Below are 23,655 nucleotides of genomic sequence, written 5' to 3' on the forward strand. Positions count from 1 at the left end.
ACATTAAAGCAGCAGTTGGCTTTGGGAGATGCAAGACCCAGCTTGTCTGAGGATGCAGAGAAGCTAGATATACTTGGTAGGGGATGTACCTATGTACCTGTTGGCTGGGTTAGCCATGAAGATTGCAAGTTACCAAGCTATCCTGGCACAATACAGTGTTTATTTCTGGGTCAAGCACTTCCCATTCAGAGAGGATCCAGACTAGTCATGTCATTCCTGACCTCATTGGACACAGCATGGGCAGCCTTCATCAGCCAATGTGCACATGAGGGTGTTTGACCTGCTGTTTGAGGGACCAGCTGTTAATTTGGTGATTCCTTGGCTAGATTGCTTGGCCTGACGCAGCCTTTCTATGGGAAGTGGTACACATGGTTTCACTCCCAGCTTTCCTCCGCTTCTCCCCGCCCTGTTGGAAAACACTCCCAACGAAGGAGTTGAGTGAAGCAGCGGTACGCAGGCCAACTGCCTGCAGGATGTTGGCTGAAACACACAGCTAACATCGGACAGGGAACAGACAGCCTGGGACGGTTTTTACCATCAGACCCTTATCCATTCTCTTTGGCGAAAATCTGGCCTGTTTCCAGGTGACAGAGAACACTGGTGACAGTACAAAGGGGATATGCCATTCAGCTCTAAGCATTCTCTGGTGGACAAGCGATGGTCCCGTGTCTCTTTACCAGAAGAGCGGCAGTACACTTCAGATGTGGGAGTACCTACAAGTGCTCTCTCCTCTGACAGCTGCAAAACCAGGACAGTAGAATTTTCCCTGTTGCCATCTCACCCACACATCGGGCTGGCTTGCCCATTATGGGGTACTGCACCCTACCTGCTTCGCTCACACCTAGGAGGAGCCTGATCCTGCATCTTGTCCAGGGCAGGGCTTGTAAAGACCTGGCTGTGGCCATGGGGCTTCTTGTTTGTGTAGAAATCAGCAAATCCTGCGGTAAACCGATATGGAGAGCTCACACCCTCTGAACCGATGTACTTCCCAGGCCCCCAGCTTTCCCTGGCCCCTGGTAACCAGCACAAGGCAGGCAGTGCGGGGAGCGGGGGCAAATTGGGTAGTAGCTTTGAGTCTCATGTCCTGGCTGGGCAACATTAAAGGTTGTTACGTGTGTGTGTGTAGAGGGCTGTCTTTCCTCCTTCTGCAGTGAGCTCTGTGCTCAGCCATCCTGCCTGGAAGGCCTCTTTGGGAAGAACATCTCCCCATGTTGAGCAGACTGCCAGGAGAGAACAGCTCAGAGTCCCAGGACTAGCCAGGAAGAAATACCGCACCATGGTGTGGGAGCCTGCACACCCATTTACAGAGCACCGTCCTTGCATTCAGTGTACTGAACTGGCGAGGTAGTGCAGGAGTGCCAGCAGTCTAGCCTGACAGCCGTGACCCCGGGATGCCATTACGGTGATTTAATGCCTGTTTGTTTGTTTTTTTTCCCCCCCCATATAGGAATTCCACGACCACCTCACCCTTCAGAACTGTCTCCTTATTACCCGCTGTCTCCTGGCGCTGTTGGCCAAATCCCTCATGCATTGGGCTGGCTGGTACCACAGTAAGGATCAAGATTCACCCTTTAACCTTTCCCTTCCTCGCTCCTCCTGCTTCTCACCTACAGTGGCAGATTTCCCTCTGCAAACATAGAATTCTGCACCTTCTCAGCTGACTGAATCGGAATTGCTGCTGCAGCTGGACCCTTCCCAGCTCCGTGCTGTTGTTCCCTGTGCCTGCCGTGGATTGGACCAGGTTCCACATGCTTCGAGTGTCCACTGAGTTCCCTCTCGCTCCATAGTCACTATTTTTTTGAGATATTACCAACAAAAATTATGTTACTCTATAGTTGGAGAGTGGAGAGCACGTGAGTCATTTAGGATCAAATACCTTACAGGGTTCTTGTGGGTAGCCCCCAAAACAGCATGAGAAACCCAGGAAATTCCAAGTTTAACTTAAAAGAAATCCAAGCATGTTAAGGTCTGGAAATGCAGATAGGATATGCAAACAACCTTAACTCTGCCCTGACGTGACACCATGTGATAGAATCATAGAAGCTTAGGGTTGGAAGAGACCCCAGGAGGTCATCTAGTCCAACCCCTTGCTCAAAGCAGGACCAACCCCAACTAAATCATCCCAGCCAGGGCTTTGTCAAGCTGGGCCTTAAAAATCTCTAAGGATGGAGATTTCACCACCCTCCTAGTGAAATAGTTGTTCCTAATATCCAATCTAGACCTCCCCCACTGCAACTTGAGACCATTGCTCCTTGTTCTGTCATCTGCTACCACTGAGAACAGCCGAGCTCCATCCTCTTTGGAACCCCCTTTCAGGTAGCTGAAAGCAGCTATCAAATCCCTCTCCCCCCCCACTCTTCTCTTCTGCAGACTAAATAATCCCAGTTCCCTCAGCCTCTCCTCGTAAGTCATGTGCCCCAGCCCTCTGATCATTTTTGTTGCCCTTCGCTAGACTCTCTCCAATTTGTCCACATCCTTTCTGTAATGGGGGGGTCCAAAACTGGACGCAATACTCCACATGTGCCTTCACCAGTGCCAAATAGAGGGGAATAATCACTTCCCTCATTCTGCTGGCAATGCTCCTACTAGTGCAGACCAATGTGCCATTAGCCTTCTTGGCAACAAGGGCACACTATTGACTCTCATCCAGCTTCTCGTCCACTGTAATCCCCAGGTCCTTTTCTGCAGAACTGCTGCTTAGCCAGTCGGTCCCCAGCCTGTAGCGGTGCATGGGATTCTTTCATCCGAAGTGTGGGAGCCTGCACTTGTCCTTGTTGAACCTCATAAGATTTCTTTTGGCCCAGTCCTCCAATTTGTCTAGGTCACTCTGGACACTATCCCTACCTTCCAGCGTATCTACCTCTCCCCCCAGCTTAGTGTCATCTGTGAAATTGCTGAGGGTGCAATCCATCCCATCATCCAGATCGTTAATGAAGATGTTGAACAAAATGGGCCCCAGAACCGACCCTTGGGGCACTCCGCTTGATACCAGCTGCCAACTAGACATCGAGCCGTTGATCACTACCCGTTGATCCTGACAATCTAGCCAGCTTTCTATCCACCTTATAGTCCATTCATCCAGCCCATACTTTTTTAACTTGCTGGCCAGAATACTGTGGGAGACCGTATCAAAAGCTTTGCTAAAGTCAAGATATATCACGTCCCCATATCCACAGAGCCACTTATCATAGAAGGCAATCAGGTTGGTCAGGCATGACTTGCCCTTGGTGAATCCATATTGACTGTTCCTGATCATCTTCCTCTCCTCCAAGTGCTTCAAAATGGATTCCTTGAGGACCTGCTCCATGCTTTTTCCAGGGACTGAGGTGAGGCTGTAGTCCCCCGGATTCTTCTTCTTCCCCCCCTTTTTTAAAGATGGGCACAATATTCAAGGCCGGCTCCAGGCACCCGATTAACAAGCAGGTGCTTGGGGTGGCCAAGGGAGAGGGGCAGCACGTGCGGCAATTTGGGGCGGCAGGTCCCTCACTCCCTCTAGGAGTGAAGGACCTGCTGCTGAACTGCCACCGCCGATCGCGGCTCTTCCCCACCCCCCCAGTTGCTGCTGCCGATTGTGGCTTTTTTTTTTTTTTTGGCTTGGGGCGGCAGAAATGCTGGAGCCGGCCCTGACTATATTTGCCTTTTTCCAATCATCCGGGGACACCCCCCCCCCCCCGATCGCCATGAGTTTTCAAAAATAATGGCCAATGGCTCTGCAATCACATCAGCCAATTCCCTCAGCACCCTCGGATGCATTAGATCCAGCCCCATGGATTTGTACATGTCCAGGTTTCTAAATAGTCCTTAACCTGCTCTTTCACCACTGAGGTCTGCTCCCCTCCTCCCAATACTGGTCTGCCCAGTGCAGCAGTCTGGGAGCTGACCTTGTCTGTGAAGAACGGGGCAAAAAAAGTATTGAGTACTTCAGCTTTTTCCACATCATCTGTCACTAGGTTGCCTCCCCCATTCAGTAAGGGGCCCACACTTTCCCTGACCACCTTCTTGTTGCTAACATACCTGTAGCAACCCTTCTCATCCCTTGCTAGCTGCAACTCCAATTGTGACTTGGCCTTCCTGATTACACCCCTGCATGCTCAAGCAATATTTTTATACAAAGCTATTGCCAAACTGGATCAGCCTTGTGGTCCATCTAGAATAGAATAGAATATTATAGGGTTGGTAGGGACCTCAGGAGGTCATCTAGTCCACCCCCCCTGCTCAAAGCAGGGCCAATCCCCAGACAGATTTTTACCCCAGTTCCCTAAATGGCCCCCTCAAGGAGAGAACTCATAACCCTGGGTTTAGTAGGCCAATGTTCAAACCACTGAGCTATTCCTCCTCAGATCTAGTCCAGCATCTTGTCCTTAACTGTGACCAGCACCAGATGCATTACAGGAAGGTGCATGAGACGCCACAGCAGGCAGTTTTGGGATAACCTGATCCCCCAGTGTAGTCCCTAATTGTTAAAGAATGGGTTAAAACTGAAGCTTAAGATTACTACCCCTCCCAAGATGTTTGTATAATTAATTATTCTAACTCTGGTTTCTCTTGTTGTTCATTTATATGCCCAATCCCATTTTCTATCTTGCGAAATTCCAGGTCTTGAAGACTTCCTGTGGCAATGAGTTCCACAGGCTAATCACATTTGGAAAAAGTATTCCCTTTCATCAGTTTTGAATTGTCCACCTTTCAGTTTTATTGAACTGTCCCCTTGTTTTTACGTTATGAGGTGGGGAAACAATGCCAATCATTTCCGTCTCTCTTCGTAGGAGAGCTTTTACCAGGCCCTTAATCGTTCTCATCACCCTTCTCTGAACCCCTCTAGTTCCGCAACTTCCTTTATCAGATGGGGTGCTCAGTGCTGCACACAGGATTCAGATGAGGCTGCCCCATTAGTTTCTGTAATGGCTTTATAGTATTCTCTATTATTCTCCATCCCATTCCTTATGCAGCCTAACATCCTGGTTACTTGTGTGACTGCAGCTGCACCTGGAGCAGAGCTCTCCATTGTGTTACACACTGTGAGACCCAGGGTCCTTTTCTGAGTTGATAAGGAGTATTAAAGTGTTTCCTTTCAATAGGTATTACTTTGCATTTATCAATATTGAACTTAATCTGCCATCTTGTTGCCCAGTCACCTGAATCTGAAGTTCCTCACAGTCCTGTCTGGATTTAACTGAATACCTTTGTCATCTACAGATTTTACCCCCTCACTGTTCACCCCCTTTTCCTGACCATTAATAAATATATTAAACAAAACTGGCCCTGATACAGGGCCTTGTGGCCCCTGCTTTTAACCTTTTTTGGTCCACTTATTCCTGCTTTTTCTCATGCAGCTTTTTGATCTGTGACGATGTTTTGCCTCTCACCCCATGTCAATTTAGCTTCTGTAGTAGCCTCTTGAGAGACTTTGTCAAAAGCCCTTTTCAAAGTCTAAATAAATGATGTCATCTTCTCCTTTATCCCTTACTTTATCGACACATTTAGAGAATTCCAACAGAAGAGTGAGACGCAGTTTTAGTGAGACACAATTTTATTTCAGAGAAACCATGTTGGTTAGACCCTAGCATGTCATGCTTGTCCACGTTTTATTATTCTGTTTTCAATTATTGTTTCAACAAATTTACCAGGCACAGATGTACGGCTGACAAATCTGTTATTCCCCAGATCACCCTTAGAACCTTTTTAAAATACAGGTATAACATTTACAGCCTTCCAATCCTCTGGTACAGTAGCTGCTTTTAATGAGAGATTGCGTAACTTTGCTGGCAGCTCAGCCACTTCATACTTGAACTCCTTCAGAACTCTCGCATGGACCATCTGGGTCTGGTGACTTGATTCTTAAACTATCAATTTATTCCAGCACCTCTGCTTCTGACACCTCAATCACTTATAGCACCTCATCCGTATTACCAGGCAAGAATGGGACCAGGATGGGTCTCTCTCCAACACTGATACAAAAAAGTCATTTAACGTCTCAACAATGCCCTTATCTTCCTTAATTGTGCTTTTTAAACCCTGATGATCTAACAGATCCACCAGTCCACTCATAGGCTTTCTGCTTCTGATTTACTTATAGAATTTCTAGTATTTGATCTTTATACCTTTAGTGCTCTGCTTTTTGAAATCCATTTTAACCCTCATAACCCTCCTTCTTATATATTGCCTCCTGTAACATCTATGATGATGCATTTTAGTATTTGTGATTCCATATTGGATTAAATTGATATTTAAAGACACACGATTTTTTTTTTCTTCCTTATTGTGTCATACAGGGCAGAATACGGTTGTTTGGGATCCCTGTGCATTTTTATTCTGTAAAATGTTCGGATTTCTTTTAAATTTAATCTTACATTTGATTTTTGGGAGGGTTAGAGTGCTTTTTTTTTGTCAACATTACGACAGCTCTGTAATGTATTTTACCCTGAATTGCTAATAACAGATATGCGTAACCATGACTCCCTCGTAATGTAATTTTGTGGGTATTCCTTGGTCTTTAAAAAACTTATTAAAAATTGCATACCTGAACCTAGCCAGGAACCCAAAATAACATTTCCATGGGATATTTCTAACGATTTGAAGATGTACAGTATCAGCCTTCCATACATAAGTAAACTTTCAGGGGAAGAGTCACTGGTTTGCTGTTGCTACTTTCGGCTGCCCTGGAGCAGCACAAAAAGCCTGAGCATGTAGGCCAGGTAAGCTGGCTTTGTGGGGGCTTTGCATCACCAGAGCAATGCAGAGCAGCTGGGAAGGAACAGAACTGTTTCTCTCGCTCGCTCGCATAGTCCGGCGTGTGTGCACGCGCGTGCACAGACACACATACACATACCTTTCGAAATGGCCACGTTCAGCTGTTCTCAGCGGCATCAAGGCCCCATGCTGCCCTCAGTTAAGATGCCCTCTTTTAAAAATGGCCACCACTTCCCATTGTTCCTGGTAGAAGTGAAGCCAACGTGTCTTTGGGGAGAAAGTAAAACCCCTATGTTGTGGGTGTCAGGAGGAGGAAATGAACAGGTGGATAGAGGCAGGAGTCATCTTTGCTAAGGGCAATCTGTGGCTTCAGTCCCCTAGGAACAATGGGAAATGGTTGCCATTTGGAGAAGGGCATTTTCAGAGCAGGGGCAGCCTTTTTTCTCAGTCTCATTGAGAACAGTAAGAGATGGGTAGCAGAAGAAGAAACTTTACGTTGTGGAGAATAATGGGGGGAAAATTATCAGAAACCCTAAACAGATTCTTTAGATGTAGCCTATGAACAAGATTTCAGTGAGTTTTAACTGTGCAGGAGGTTTGAAGAGTCTTGTGTTGTTTTATTGTTAAGATAATTCAAGAGACACTCAAAAAGGACTGAGGGAGCTTCAGTTCTTGACCCATTTTAAAGTTGATTTGAACTCAAAGTTATGGATTTACTTGTAAATTCTCAGAAAACATATTCTGTGTTCAAAGAGTAAGTGCTTTAATTTTGTGCAGGACATGCTGTATTTGGCATACCTAACAAAGAGGGGGACTCCTGCTTTAAGTACAAAAGTCAGCCTGAAGTACAGAGCTGTGACGGGCATCTTCAGAACATAATCAGAGGGGAACTGGTTCTTGTGGCTTCCCTGTGTGTGATGTTTTTTCTTCCTTTTGTGCTTCTAGTAAGGACTTCCTCTCTCCCCCCGCTCTTCCATTTTAGGCAAGGACAGCCAGTGTACTCCATTCCTCCCGGGGGATTCAGGCACCCATACCCTGCCCTAGCTATGAATGCCTCAATGTCCAGGTGAGTCCACATTGGAGCGGAAGGGATGTTGGCAGGGGTAGGGTTCAGTCCGGATTAGAACTAGAGAGTGCAAAAGATTAACAGGACCCCCAGTGCCAAGCAGACAAACCCCCTTCCCTGTAGAGGCAGGGGTTGTGGTTATAGGGGTCTTCCTGGAAGAACATTTGTGCTGAGCAAATGAGAAGGTCTGTGACACAAGCGCAGAAGAACAAAAGAGCTGGGGAAAACAGGCGAACTTCTGCCTAACAACTAACAGCTTGAATCCCTATTGGGGAAGGCCCCGTCCAGTGGCTCCTGCAGGCCCTAGAGACGGGTCCTGTGAATTTGTCTCCACTCTCAGTGGCCAGGAGCGCTCCCACGTGCACCTCAGAACCACTGAAATCTGTTACCTGTGGGAGGGGTTGCATCTCTGCTCTGCGGCAAGCGGCCCCTCTTTCCTCTGCCTGTTGATGGGTCTCGTGTTGGAGGTTCTCAGGATGAAACTTCTCAGTATTTCTTCTTAGCAGCTTCGGTGGGGGTTTTCTTGTCACTGAAAAAAATAACAGTGAATGCGTGTTTTCCAGTCTTCTTGTGGTTCGAGCCATTGTGGCTGAAGCCTACAACTAGTTGGGGTTGAGATGTGCCTCTCTGCACACAAGACCAGCACGATTTATACCTTGTGTGACTAGCTGAAGGCCATTCTTTGTGGGGGAGCACTACCTTCCCTTTTTGCCAACCTGGGATTTGGGGGAACTGGGAAAGATGCCTTTGGGTTCTCCTTAAGAACGAGGCCTTCGCTCCCCGTCCCAGAGCACCAAGAGAGAAGATCTACCCAGCCCGACTTCTGTGCATTGCAGACCTTCTCTGAAGCACCACAACAAGGCCAAGAAATTGCTGGATCCATGTTTACACACTGAAAGATGCTTGTCAGCTGTCCTTACTTTATAATAGACTCTTATGACACTATTGGCTCACTCTCTTTACCTTACCTTGTGTCAGAACTTGGACACAAATTAATTGCTCCCATACCCGTCTCTGCTCTGGCTCCCAGCTTGGCGCTGTGTTTGGTCTCATAATTACTAGTTGAGCACCATCATCCGTCTTGGATGTGATGCTGTGTTCTGAACAGTCTGCTGTCTTTGCAGTGAGATTGTCGGTATCACTTAGGCCCTTTGGAAAATCCCATCCGCAAGAGTTTAAATATGGGGAGGCCTACATTCCTCAGTGGGATCATCTGGTTCTTAGTCTTTTTACTCAGCACCAAAGAGGTTGGTTCTTTCTTCGTTCTCTATTCAAGCTATGAGCTCAAGAGACTTTGGGCTAGACAAGATTTTGTGCTCATGTGGCCATACTGGCCGTCTGTAGCATCTCAACATGTTTTGGGATCAGGTGAGTGGCTGCTCCACATCCACAAAGAGGGGCTGATTTCACTGTCCACTTTCCTCTCTGATTCTCCCCAACTTGTGGTCATGAGTAAAACAGCAGCAGCTTGTAACGCAGGATGAGAATTCATAGGATTCTGTCCACATCTCCGCGATGGAGCTGGAACCAGAGTAGGGGATAGTGACAGACCGAATCAGTGTGACTGGTCAGAGTTTCAGGTGCTTGTTTGTTACCTTGTTTGAGAAGCTGGACAGCCCTACGGTCCTTTGTCCAGTCCCTGTCCATTTAACGAGTTATTCAATGTACTTGCAATTTCAAGACAAAGGCAGAGGGCCTTTGGGCACTTCTGGTGTTACTCCAAGCAATTGCTAGGAGGCCTGATGAGTGTTAGCATTTCTGACCAGTCCTGGAGCAGGAAATCCTTTATTTGCTGTCATAGAAGCTGGATCATGGATGCCCAAGCCTCATGTGACAGACGTTCGTCACGTTGATCAATCATAGAATTGTAGGACTGGAAGGGACCTCGAGCGTTCCTCCCACGCTGAGATGGACCACGTAAACCTACCCCTATCGTTGACAGGTGGTTGGCCAATCTGTTTTTAAAAACCTCCAGTGACGGGGATTCTACAGCCTCCCTTGGGAACTTGTTTCAGAGCCTAACTCCCCTTGTAGTTAGAAACCTTTTCCTAATATCGAACATAAATCTCCCTTGCTGCTAAGGAAGGCGATTACTACTTGTCCTGCCTCAGTGAACAATTGATCGCCACCCTCTTTGACACCCTATTATGTATTTGAAGACAGTTATCATGTCCCCCCTCCACCTTCTCTTCTCTAGGCTAAACATGCCCACTTCTTTCAAGCTTCCCTCATCGATCGGGTTTTCTAAACCACTTACAATTTTTGTTGTTCTCCTCTGGCCTCTCTCCAATTTGTCTACGTCTTTTTTAAAGTGCAGTGCCGAAAACAGGGCCTAGTGCTCCAGATGAGGCCTTACAAATGCCAAATAGAGCAGAAGGATGACATCCTGTGTCTTATATACCATACTCCTGCTAATACATCCAACAACAGTTTGCCTTTTTCACAACACCTTCATGTGACGGAGAGGTGCGCATTGGCAGAGAGGCTCTTACTCCATATCTGATAGTCCAGCTTTGGCAGGGTCAAATTGGGAAAACATAAGAACGGCCATACTGGGTCAGACCAAAGGTCCATCTAGCCCAGTATGCTGTCTTCTGACAGTGGTCAATGGCAGGTGCCCCAGAGGGAATGAACAGAACAGGGAATCATCAAGTGATCCATCCCCTGTCGCTCATTCCCCACCATTCCTGCCCATCCTGGTTAATAGCCATTGATGGACCTATCCTCCATGAACTTATCTAGTTCTTTTTTGAACCCAGTTATGGTCTTGGCCTTCACAATATCCTCTGGCAAGGAGTTCCACAGGTTGACTGTGTGTTGTGTGAAGAAATACTTCCTTTTATTTGTTTTAAACCTGCTGCCTATTAATTTAATTTGGTGACCCCTAGTTCTTGTGTTAAGAGAAGTAGTAAACAACACTTCCTTTCGCTACACCAGACATGATTTTATAGACCTCAATCACATCTCCCCTTAGCCATCTCTTTTCCAAGCTGAAAAGTCCCTGAAAATTTTTTAAATTTTTTTTTGGAGATATACCTATGTCATAGAACTGGAAGGGACCTTGAAAGGTCATCAAGTCCAGTCCCCTGCCTTCACTAGCAGGACCAATTTTTTTGCCCCAGATCTCTAAATGGCCTCCTCAAGGATTGAACTCACAAGCCTGGGTTTAGTGGGCCAATGCTCAAACCACTGAGCTATCCCTCCCCCCAAATATCTTTTTTGATGCTTTCCTAAATTATGCTTTCCTGGGCTCCACCACGCCTTCTGTAGTCACATGGTTTGGATCCCTTCGAGCTCTGTTCCTGATAGCAGCTGTGGCAGGATGATTTGTGAGGAGAGGCAAATCTTCAGTAAGCAGATCCTAAACCATTTAGGGGTTTAAAAATGAAAATCCCACCTGGTAGCTCCCAGGGAGTGTGTGTGTTGTCAGCGGGAGAGCCTGTGCTCTGCACTGAAGCGATGGCACATTCCCATGGAGAGTGCATTTCAATAATCCAGGCTTGGGCTGGGTAAGCGTGGCAAGGTTCTACATCCAAAAACCACCTTCATCCTACCAGGGGTAGCTAGAAGCTCTCAGAATCCGGCAGGGACCCAGGCCCCTAAATTGAGGGAGGCTGATTTAATCCTCACCAGCCCTTCTCACACTACCAGCTTTAACTGTGTCTTATGTGGACTCATTTCTCAGCCAGGAGTCCAGCATCTGTCGACACTGGGTTATCTGCCCCCTGCCATGGGGAGGGTGTGGCCAAGGGGGAGGGCATGTACCTGTGGGTGGGGTGTGAGGAGCTGGGTACAGGGAGAGATTTGCACTGCGTGATTACTGTTGCCTTTATTTGTAACGTCTGCATCCTGCTTTTCTATTTCCCATGCTGCAGTCTGATGTCCAGTCGGTTTTCCCCCCACATGGTCCCGCCTGCCGCGCATGGCCTCCACCCTTCGGGAATCCCACACCCCACCATCGTCTCACCCATTGTCAAACAGGAGTCCACGCAGGCCAACATGAGCCCCGGAGGGAATTCGTAAGTAACTGAGCAGCACAGCACCAGCTGGATGGGGCAGGTGACAAATGGGACAGGGATCTGTACAGCCCAGCCTGGCTGTCCTGAGTGGCCTAGATCTCTTGGTGAACTGGGTGCAGACAAGCAACATGTGTTTCACAATAGCAAGGTCACACTTCTAGGAACAAAGAATGCAGGTTACACATATGGGCTGGGGGATTGCATCCTGGAAAATGACGACTGCGAGAAGGACTTAGGGGTTATGCTGGAATTCACCAGTTAACGAACGTAGAGGTTTTTCTAAAAGATCTGCTCTAATTCAAAGAGGAATTAGTTCAGGGCAGTCCTATGGCCTGTATAATGCGGGAGGTCGGACTAGATGGTCACAGAGGGTCCTTCTTCCCTTGCAATCTATACGTCTGTTTTAACACAATAGCTGGGCAAGGCAAGCTCTGTGGTGACAGGAACAAGAAAGGCTTGTTTACTAGACTTTCCTGGAAGCAGATGTTCCACGTGAATTCATTGCAAGTGCCAAGGAAGAGTTCTTCAGGAACTGCCTGGCTGTGCTCACGCCTGGTTATGAGTTTATGCCAACTCTCTGGCCCTCTCCTTTGCGATGTCCCATTAGTTAACCCATGACTGACTAAGCAACTGATTTGCAGCTTTGTTGTCCCCCTGGTTTCTACTATTTAAGTGGCTGGTTACCACCTTAGGCCCCCACCCTCCCCAGTGGATTACTGACAGGTACATTGATCACGCTGTAGCTGCTTGCCTCTTACTCCTTGTCTGTTGGATTTCTGCCTCATTGCTGCCCTTGCCACCATTTTCCTTCCTTCTCAGATCCGCCTTTCCTTCCCACTCCCCATCTTACAGCCCAGTGGGATGTTATACATCTTCTCCCCTTACTGCGCTCTGCCAGCCTTGCGATCCTAGCCATCCCGCCTTGTGTGTCCACTCCCGATAAGCAGCCCCGCTCTCTCCTCTCCATCTTACCTGCAGTGTGAAAGACGTGCTGTCAAATCCACCTGGAAGAATAAAACCAGAGGGTGATATCGTCTGGACAGGCGTTGGTGGGGGGGAGGGGTCTGCATTCACCGTCTCCAGTAATAAGATGTGTCCCCCAGAGCTCTAGGTGTCTGGCGGTTATTACAAAGAGACACAACTGCACACGGTGCAGCAAGGGGAAGCTCTTCTGCAGCGTGGCAACAGTGGGCGCTGCAGGTGTTTACTGGCCCGTGTGATGATTCCAGGAAATCCCCCGGCAGTGTGAAGAAGGAGGAGGAGAAAAAGCCCCACATAAAGAAGCCGCTCAACGCGTTCATGTTGTACATGAAGGAGATGCGGGCCAAGGTGGTGGCGGAGTGTACGCTGAAGGAGAGCGCGGCCATCAACCAGATCCTGGGACGAAGGGTAAAGACGCCTTCTCCTCTGTCCTTTCTTCCCCATTCCCTAGACTCCATGGGCCCAATTCAGAGGTGAGTCCAGACCCTGTCTACGCTGCAGAAACTGGTGCTGGAGGCAAACACATCCAAGTCGTTTTGCCAGTGCAAACCCCTAGTGTAGGTGTGTGGCTCTGGGTCAAGTAGGCTGGCTCCCTCTGCCTGGACGCGTGGTGTGGGAGGAGGACCTGCTTTGGACCTGTGCAGTGTGTCTGCACTAGGGATTGCATTAGCACTACACTGCTGCAGATCTTTTGAATGTAGACAGGGCCTTGGGCTCATTAGACAACCCCCTTCGACTCAGGCTCCCGTCCGCTTCCCCCAAGGTGTTAATATATGCGCTTGCACATCCCCTCTGAGTCTGAGGGGCTGGGAGTGTAGAAGGAAAAGCAACATGTGAAGGGGGTAAGTGGGACCCACCATAGGTGCAATTTTCCACCTAGCCAGGTTCTCTTACTGGCACACCGCCCCCACTCTCCCCCCGTGGTGTCTAAGTGTCTCCCATGCAGAGCCCTGCTGTAGCCACTCAGCTGCTATCTGCAGCCAGGCCAGCCTGGGAAATGGGGAGCAGATGTCCCCTGTCACCTAAACACTGTGGAAAATCTGGCACCATGACCTGCCTAGAGTGATCCCAGCCATAGAGACAGAGTGTAGCATGTTTTCTCAGCTCACCAGCTGGAGGGATTGGGGCTCCTGGTTGGGAGCAGCATTGAAACAGGGAGCCTGGGCACCTATTGCCTGTGAATCCCACAAAGCTGACTGTAGGCTGCACTGTCAGCCTGGTGGCAGCCCTGCTAGGACGTGGCCAGTGCACCCTGTGCTCCAGCTATTCTGGGCTGTGGGCAGCTGCCATCAATTAGAGCACCCGTAAGGCTGCTCTGAGGTACCCACTGAGCCCCAGTCCTGGGCTGCTGCTCCTGAGAGGTGCAACACAATGACCCAGCAGCTTCACTGTCTTGCTGCCACAATTCAGAGGAGCCGGTAAAGAGAACGACCACTTCCTCACCTTTGGGACCTGGGCTTTGGGGAAGGACCCAGACTGGTGAGCTTCAGCCCTTTGTCGGAGGGTGGCGGGTAACCTCCCGCGAGTCTCAGCTCTGGCTCTCCTTTTCTCCTATCTAGTGGCATTCGCTGTCACGTGAGGAACAAGCCAAGTACTATGAGCTAGCCCGGAAGGAGCGACAGCTTCATTCACAGCTCTATCCCACTTGGTCTGCGCGGGATAACTATGTAAGTTGCCACCTCATGTAGCTGCTGGAGGGAAGGGAGATCAGCACACTGACTTATCCCCTCCTCTGCAGGTGTTGCTGGGTGACAGTCTGAGGACTGCGCTGTGCAGGAGGTCAGACTAGATGGTCGTAATGGTCCCTCCTGGCCTTGTCAGTCTATGTATGATTCTGTAATCAGGATGTGGCCTCAAGGGTCTACAAATAAAGAGATGGGAAACTTGGGGCCAGTGCGGTGAGAGACCTAGGGAAGTAGCCACTGCCGCTCCCCTAGCCAGTCTCAGAGTGGTCATTGGATGTCTTGGGGGAGCCACGCCTGGATGTTGCTTAACCCCATCTGGAGGCAGCTGCCCTTGGTTCGCAACGCCCTGCTAACAGATGTCGAAGTTCATACAAAGGCAGCACACCCCAACGTAGGGCTGGGTCGTGGGAGAAGTAGGCTTCTGGAAACCAAGGCATTTCTTTCCAGGTGGGGTCGGGGAGAAAATGGGCAATAACCATCTAGGACTGAAGAGGGGACTACTAAGGAGAAAATGGGAAATGCCTTAATGAAGGGGTGGAACAAACTGCCCAGAGCAGGGCCCTGCCATTAGAAGGGCTGCACAGCGATGACACGCTCCTGGTGGGGTTTTCGGGGAGGTGCTGCTGTCTCTTGCACAGCGGTTGAAATGAAATCAGACGACCTTACACGTGCAACTGCGTGTGAGGCATCGGCTCTCCCGTCTCTGCTTCTCCAGAGCCAGGAAGTGGCAGGTTCTATTGTCTGAGAGCTGGCCCCAGGCGCCGGATCGGGGAGACCCTTCTGGAGTGGGGAGGTGCGACGTTAAGGACTGTGCAGCACCAGGCCAGGAAACGTGCTGCAAGTGACGCGCTTGCACTGGCCCCGGGCGGATGTGTTAGATGGCACCTAATGGGTCTGCTAATGTCCACGGTTGGGAGCCTGTGACCTGCCTCTAACCGGGGGCCTGTGAATGCTGATGCCAGACTTAGCAATAGAAATTTTTTTTAATTAATGGAGATATCCCATCTCCTAGAACTGGAAGGGACCTTGACAGGTCATCGAGTCCAGCCCCCTGCCTTCACTAGCAGGACCAAGTACTTATTTTGCCCCAGATCCCCAAGTGGCCCCCTCAAGGACTGAACTCACAACCCTGGGTTTAGTAGGCCAATGCTCAAACCACTGAGCTATCCCTCCCCCCAAAGAGCAACCCCCATTCTTGTTCCCTTGGAGTGGGCAAAACTGGCCCCCAGGGGCCATCTATTGCGTCCTGCCCATGAACCTGCTTTGGTGGCCCTCCCTCTGCCTGCCCCAGCCATGTGACTGAGGTCAGCAGGACCCAGAAGGGGACTCGTGGCAGTGCACGCTGCGGATCTGGGCCGGGCTGGTGGTGTACTGCAGGCATAGTAGTACACACAGAATAAATAGCACATATCAAAGGCAAGGTCTCCTGAACTGTCCCTGTCTGATTTAGTAGCCTCATCAAGCTGCTCTTCAGGGGTTGACCCTGGCTCAGAGTTCAAGGGGCCCCAGTGAAAAGGCTGTGATAAGCCCCAGGTTAATGTAGAAGTGCCTCATGCCCCCTTCTCCAGAGAAGAGTCTTGTTCCCCAATGTCTATTAACACTGCTGTTGCAGTAGTGCCAGCCCGGGTGAGCCCCACTGCACTAGACATGTAACACACGACAGGTCCTGCTCCAGGGAGCTTAGTCTAAAGAACACACCAGGTGGGTGAGACATGAGTGGATGGAGTGGGGGGTATAACGGTGTGAACTGTCAGTTCTCTGGATGGCTCATTTAGTGTCATCTCTTCCTGCTGCTTCTCGCACTGCTTGGTCAGTGCTCAGACCCTGGGGGCTGTTCCACTTGGTGCCCTGTCCTTATCCTGAGCCCCGCGAGTTCTCATGGATCGGGGTGGAGAGAGGTTGGGGGGTTTACTGAGAGTCAACGACAAAAGCTGCAAGTGGGATGCTCTTTTCCAGGGGAAAAAGAAGAAGAGAAAGCGAGAGAAGCAGCCCCAGCAGCAGATCCAGGACACGGAGAGTAAGTACAGCCTGCTCCCCTCCTTTTGGTCTGATACGGAGGGGAGGAAAGGCCATAGGGCCAGCAGAGAATTCACCAACCATCCCTGTCAGCTTTAGGTGCCTCATCCAGTTAGAAAAGTGTAGCCCACGAACGCGAGCATGATTTTCAAAAGCACCTGACTGCCTGAGGAGCCTCAATGGCCCTGAAATTCAATGGGATCCAGGAGCCTAAGTCATTTAGATGCTTCGGAAAAATGGCACCCTAGTGCCCTAGGTGAAAGCACGCTGAGGTGCACTGTATGAAGTACTAAAGCCACAGTTACAGTCCCCTGGGTCCCCTGCACTGTGCTGTTGTTAAATGTCAGCAGTAGTACGTTGCTCTTTGCCCCATGTCAGCATGCTCAGAGTGGCTATATCAGTGCGACTGGGGAGCAGAACGTTCAGCGCCCGACAACCTGCAAGTTGTAAGTACCTTAAGGTCTGGCCTCCCGGCAGAGTTAACTCAGGCTCTTAGGGGGGGTTGCCCCCAACCCTGTTCCCATCCCCACACACAACCCTCTTACCCGAGTGTGGTGGTGCTTCCAACCTGGGCTAGCTGGCTCATCTGGGGCTTGGGGTTAAGCCCAAGTGAGACTTTCACTCGGGCTGGTAGCCCACCTACTTTGTAGTGAGGACACAGGCTAAATCACTAGTGCTGATAGCCCTCCACTGCCCTCCGCCAGTTCCCCGTGTGCCCAGAAAACAGACACGTTCTGCAATTCACTGGGAAAGAATCATAGAGCTGTTCAGCTGACCGCAGTGCGAAGAACCAGGGCTGTGTCCCTGCAATGCCCGCAGGGGAGTGCTGCACCAGTGAGGGGACACTTCACTTAGCCCAGGTGCAAAGCCCTGCCCAAGCTAACCGGGTGCTCACATCCAGGTGCCAATCACCCCAGTTAACCCTGCAGTGAAGATGTACCCGTGTTGTGCATTCACAGGTGCAGGCTCTTGAATTAGCATTGCCCATGAGCAACAACAGTCTGTTAATGACTCTGCTTCCAACCGCAGATGGGATTTGCACCTGCTATTTTCCAAACCTGGGCAAACCCACAAAACCTAACCACAGGCCCTGGGGACCGGCTGACAGGGTCTTTGAAGTGTGGCTTACCGGTGTCTTTTCTGCCCCTTACAGGCTCTCTGGCCTCCAAGAGTAAAAAGCCATGTGTGCAGTACCTGCCCATTGAGAAACCCTGCGATAGTCCTGCTTCCTCCCATGGCAGCATGTTGGATTCGCCTGCCACCCCATCAACCGCCTTGGCATCGCCCGCTGCCCCAGCTGCCACCCACTCTGAACAAGCTCAGCCCCTCTCACTCACCACCAAACCGGAAGCCAGGGCCCAGCTGTCTCTCCATTCAGCTGCTTTTCTGTCGAGTAAGGCTGCCACCTCCTCCTCCAGCCTTAGCAGCCCGTCGCCTCTTCTCTCCAGACCCATCCCGTTTGCCACAATGACCCACACGGCTCTCTTGACCTCGCCGCCTTCCTTCCCAGCTGCCCTTCCTTCCCCGCAGGCTGCCCTGGCTGTGCTACAGGCCCAGCCGCTCTCCCTGGTCACCAAGCCAGCTGACTAAGGAGGAGCCGCCCTCCCCAGCCACCCCTGCTGTACATTGCTGAAGCCACAATCGAGATTCAAAAGCAGCCAAACCATTATTGGTCAATATTTGACCCTTTCTGAACTCTTTTGTAAGTGGACTCTGGAGGAAGGTGCTTTATGCTCGGAGCTGTTTCCAGTAGTCGATCTAAAGACCGTTTTTATTAAAAACAAACAAAAACCCCGCGTGAGCCAAGGCCGAGCGGTTTGTTCCTGCCTCTGCCTTGGCCATGTGGACTTGTAAAGATGGAGCCTCTCTCTGCGGCATTTGCAGGGTGGTTGTCGCAAACTCTGAGCGGTGCCCACGCAGGCAGCGTACGCCAGCCAGCAGGGCTGTCCCATTAACAGCCATTCCCGGCGACTCTGAGTCTCAGAAACAAAATAGAAACGCCGGACCCCTGCCACAGAAAAGTGCCAGCCACCCTTCCCCCCTCAAAGGGAGCGTACATCCCCCACCCTGGAGAGGGCCAAGACTCCTGCCCCGAGCCCGGAGGGAGTGTGACTTGCCAGGACGATGCCAGCACAATCTGCCCCATTTCCTCCCATGATTACTTGGTCGGGGGTGGGGAGTGGAGGGGGTTACGTCTCTGGGGAAATTTCCCCCTCTAATCCTGTTTTTACAAAAGGAAATAAAACTGCAGCTGCAACTTGCTGTGTGAGCGTGTTCAATGTGGAGCCTTCCCCGGGGAAACAAATTCCCTCAGCCAGCGTTTCTCCCCCTTGGGGCATTGCCCCTCTCACCGCCTCAGGCCCGGAACACAGAGCAGCACCTGGCTTGGAAAGGTGGGCGAGGGGGTTATCTGAAGGTGCACTAAATACAGTCTGAGAGATTCAGTCTCTCCATCCCCAGGAGCTCTTTGCCACTCCAGCCTATAGGTGTCTCTTATCTGGCAGAGAGGGGACATTTTAGGGACTCGAGTTACATCCCAATCTCCAGCTGCTTTAAACCCTGTTAGAATGGGTTTCTCCACACAAGAGCCCTGCTAAGCTTGCATTGCTCTAGGGCCTGGCAGAGACGGAGGAAGGAAGAATCCAGCTGTGAACCCCTCACACCACACTGATTAGGAAGGAGGCATCTGCAGGCAGTATTGCTCCAAACACCTGGGAGTTAGGGGCACACTTCTAGGAAGGCTGCTGGTGCCCTTCCCTAGATTTCTCTCCCTGGTAGTGCCAACAGCTCTGGGAGTGGAGCGCTCTAGTCTGGCTGTGGCTTGAGCAGTGAGCTAGGAATGTCACTGCATGGTTTCCCCTCTCTGCTGCAGTTGGGCAAATGTAGAAAATAGCCTGACTCACCCCTGCTCAGCAAGGCGGCCAGTTTCCATTCCTGGGGCAGCAGGACTGAGCCATTTGGCAGCCCTGTCATTCCGGGTGCTGCTCTTTTTCAAGACTTGCGGAGGGGAGAAGAAAATGTCACTGCCCCAAGGAAAAACAAAACAGCATTTAAATTAATTACAGAACAGAATCCAGCGTCCATCTGTCTGCCTAGGTGTTTAACCTGCCCAGCATGCAATGTCAGGCACACACTAAAATCCGATTGTTAATTTAATACAGCGTATTTGCATAATTAAAATCACAGAAAGCCAGGCAATGCAAAAGTCAAGGCCCCAAGAGCAATATTAGCTCAATGTGGTTGCAGCCTGTCTGTTTTACAAGGGACATCTCACTGCACAAACTGGAATAAATCAGGCTCTAGATTTAACCATAAAACCCCACCATTCTTTCCAAAATGAAGACAAAACAAAAAAAACAACCCATTATGGTAAGTGTGTGATAGGTGCAGAGAGGAGCCATTGTCTCCCAGCGCATGTTAAACTAGCTAGTGAATAGCAGGTTCTCATTCACTTCTGGACATTAACCTAACATTAGAGCGGGCTGAGAATTTTCTATCAATGATTTTTTTTAGTGGAAAATGCAGTCTCCTCAAAATCCAAAACTTTCTGTGGGAAAATTTCTACATTGCCAAAATATTTTGATTCTCCATGTTGTGTCGATTTGATATTAAACTGCATCAGCCTAAGGTGCAATGGTGCTTCACGGGATTTGTAGTTTGGGTGTCTCGTGCCTCTGTTCTCTCTGGGCTGGGGTCCTTGGCCAGAGTACATCTCCCAAGATGCACTGCAGTTTCCCCTGTGACTGCTGTGTGGTGCACCATGGGAGATGTTGTCCAGCCAGGGAGCCTAGTCCATAGTGAACAATGTAGTCTGACGCATCCAAACTACAACTCCCATGAGGTACTGCAACCCCGTTGACGAGTGCAGTGTAATGTCAAACTGTCTCAAAACCAAATATTTTGCAATTTTCCAGAATTTGTTCCATTAAAAAAAAAATTGGTATTTTGATTTTTTTCATCCTGATTCAGGATGAAAACAAATGTGGAAATATTTATTTTCCTGTAGGGTGGAAATCTTGACTTTCACTCAGCTCCGTTCCTCACTCATCGTACCTGTCACATGTGCTTCCTTACCCTCAGGGTTCTGGGTTGGTTTGTCTTTATTTATTTATTGATTTTGAGAGGATGAACCATGCCTTTCCCCATCCCCTTTGGGAAATCCCCTTTCTTTTTCAGGGATTCCCTCTCCCAAGAAGCTGCAGAGCGAGAGGGAGCTTCTCTTCACCGCTTGGGTGCTGTAGAAGTCCCTCTGCAGGCAGAGGGGTCCAGGTCTTTTTTTTTTTTTTTTCTCATTCTTAAGAAAAAGAGAAGAGAGAGTCCAATTTCCTTGGATCTTGTTTGAGACAAGTACGCTCCCTATGACGCTACTGGCCTCTCTAAGCCAAGACTATGGCTCTTGACCTTGAAGACTCCTATTAACACATCCCTACCGACCAAGCCACCAAAAATAGGAGATTCTCCATGGACAAAGAGCACTCTTGGGGCCAAGGATCATCTCTGCTCTGTGCTCGTACAGTGCCTAGAATAATGGGCTCCTGGGTCATGACCGGGGTTCTGAGGTGCTACAGCAATATAAATAATAAAGGGATCATTCTGCACGGATATTACAGCTCCAAAGGGCTTCACCAAATGCCTGGTGGGGGTGGCAATTCCTTGATTTGTACATATCCCTACCAAGACAGGTAACAAGGACATAATCCACTAAAGGTCCAGTCCATGTTCTGCTTTGTGCTCTGTCTGAAGCCAAAGCATAAGTCACTCCAGTTTAGCACATCCCCTCAGGGAGTTAACTCTATAACTCACCCCAGCAGAGGAACCTGCGTGGCAGGCAGAGAGCATGCAGCAGACCCAGCCCCCTAACGCAGATATAAGCCAGCTGCTGGGCTAAGCACTGTGCCCCTCCGATCTCTCGGGGGGGGGGGGGGGAGGGCATCTGCTGGCACTGCTTCACATTGGGGCTGGGGCATGTCATTGGTCACCTGTGATCCCCACATTGCCTGAATCTGGCCTTGAAATTGATACGTGTTTCCGTCCCAAAACGGACGACAATTCATTTAAAGATTCTCCCTTGCTTTCAAAGAACAACTTTAACTGCTGAGAGGGGACAAATTCCATCACAGGGCCAATGCCCCTGAGGTCTGGCATGACCATAATGCCTTAATTGATGACATCCTGCGAGTGGATTGTACAGTTGTGAGATCCAGAAGTGAGGATTACAATGTTGCTAAAAATGCACTTTGTAAAGAACACGGGCATAATTTTGGAAAAGGGAAAACATCGCTTTTTTGGTTGGTTTTGTTTTTTAAAGCTGTCCCAAGCAGCTGATTTTCAGCAAGGCATGTGTGGGTCATGTGCACCCTTACTCTTCACAACACGAGGAGCAGTCTGCAGACAAATAGCTTCTTGAATTAGATTTCATGGGAAATTAAAGGCATGAAGAGACCTGTCAGAATAATTAAAGTCTGAACCCAAGCCAGACAGCTTCAAACAGATGTTGGACTTCAGCAGGAGAATATTTCTTTGTTTCACTCTGCATTTTCCCATACGGAAAAGGAACATCTGTTAGGGTATTTTTGCAGCCCTCCTGAACTAGGTTAGATTTGGATTATACCCTGCGACAAGAGAAGCAACTGGCAAACTAGCCTTTGGGCCAAATCCACTCCAGCCCAGGGCAGCTCACTTTGCTTCACGTTCTACTGAAGAGGAGGGAAGGAAACTTTCATTGTTGTACTGCTCTGTTCAGACATGAATTTGTTAAAGCTGAATGTCTACTTAGCTGTGCAGCCTACAGTCTAAAGCCAGCAATAGAGTTGGTTGAAAGTTTTCTGCCACAGCTGACTTTTGAGGAAAAATTGGGTTTTGACTAAATATTTTTTGCAAAAAGTGGAAGATTTCCCATGGAAAACTTCAATTTTTCATGGGGGGAACAAACCCTGAAATATTGGGAAATGCTGCTGTGGTTCCTCATGGGAGTTGTAGCTTGGGTGTCTCCTATTGCCATTCTCCTCTGAGGGCTGGACTACATCTCCCAGGATTCAGCATGGTCTAGTACCTGCCCCTCTCCCATGGTGCACTGATGCTCCTCTCTAAGAGGGGAGAGTGTAGTGCATCACGGGCAACGTAGTCCAACCAGGGAGCCCAGAATGTAGAGGACAGTGGGCTGATGACGTACCTGAACTACACCTCCCAGGGGGCACTGCAATAGTATTTACAACTGAAAAAAAAAAATCAAATGTTGGCCAAAAATTCTAAATTTTCCACCGGGGGGAGGGGGAGAGATGGACTTTTTCATCAGCTCTAACCAATACTGTGATGCTACCCCAGACTCCAAACCAGAGCTCTGAGTGGCCTACGCAAGCCATTTCCCCTGACAGCTCTAATTTCCACCAAGCATGTTCGAAAAAGGCAGTGGCCTAAGCCTTCCCTATTTGAGATGTGGTGTTAGGTAAATGACCGGCCGACGGAACACACCACCTTGGCTTTGGATCAAATAAGAACCATCCCAATGAACCAGCTCCTGTTTTCTTTTTCTTGGTTACAGAAGCTGCTGCTTGGTTAAACAAAGAGGGGGGATGGGCTGTTTACATGGACACACATAGAGGGAGGCCACAAAGAGGATGATTGCTAATTGGACATAAGCCGCCTGAGGAACCCTCGGTAGAGACGGGATGCTGCTGCCGGCCTGGTTCTAAGGTTGCAGATGGGGACTGCACAGGCAGCACTCAAGACAGTAGTGAGGGAGTAGCTGCACTAATCTTCCTGCTCGGGAGTAATTTGAATAATTTAATGTAATAATTTAAATGGTGTAGTAGTTGCTGAATTAGTTGGGTTGGGAAATCAGCACTGTGTTGCTGTAGCAACTCATTTGTCTCTCAGTGCGGAAATAACTCATTCTTGGACCCAATCCGTCCTGATCACACAGGAGCTAGGAGCGCAGGAGACAAAGTATGCTGGGTGGAGGGATCCGGCTACAGAACTAACTCTGAAAGTAGATCAGATGAAGCCAGAGTCTGAGCATCTTAGAAGATGCTGCAGAACCTTCCTGTTCAGAAAAACACTTCTGCCCCTAAACCTCAACCAGCTACACAAAAATAAAAGTAAAGTTAAATCTAGGAAAATGCCTCCAATTAAAAGCCCTTCCCCAAGCAGAATTTTGACCGTGAAAGGGAGAAGTGCCAAAGACTATGAAATCCACTAG

The 23,655-nt window shown here is 49.4% G+C and overlaps 1 protein-coding gene across 5 annotated transcripts in view; it reads left to right on the forward strand.

Annotated features, from left to right (window-relative positions):
- The window catches only part of TCF7L1 (transcription factor 7 like 1), a 100,325-nt gene extending 81,611 nt beyond the window's left edge, over positions 1-18,714 (forward strand). For 2 of the 5 annotated variants that reach the window (XM_065584376.1, XM_065584377.1), the window contains 7 exons: positions 1,448-1,550; positions 7,673-7,756; positions 11,632-11,775; positions 13,005-13,164; positions 14,316-14,423; positions 16,398-16,458; positions 17,611-18,714. In XM_065584376.1, coding sequence (XP_065440448.1) covers positions 1,448-1,550; positions 7,673-7,756; positions 11,632-11,775; positions 13,005-13,164; positions 14,316-14,423; positions 16,398-16,458; positions 17,611-18,047 — 1,097 coding nt within the window. In that variant the 3' untranslated portion in view covers positions 18,048-18,714. The remainder of the gene's footprint in view (positions 1-1,447; positions 1,551-7,672; positions 7,757-11,631; positions 11,776-13,004; positions 13,165-14,315; positions 14,424-16,397; positions 16,459-17,610) is intronic. The other 3 variants (XM_008178722.4, XM_042859300.2, XM_008178724.4) reach the window with 3 other exon arrangements.
- Positions 18,715-23,655: the final 4,941 nt, after the last annotated feature.

Source organism: Chrysemys picta, chromosome 2 (genome assembly GCF_011386835.1).
Source record: "Chrysemys picta bellii isolate R12L10 chromosome 2, ASM1138683v2, whole genome shotgun sequence".
In the NCBI taxonomy this organism is placed as follows: Eukaryota; Metazoa; Chordata; order Testudines; family Emydidae; genus Chrysemys; species Chrysemys picta.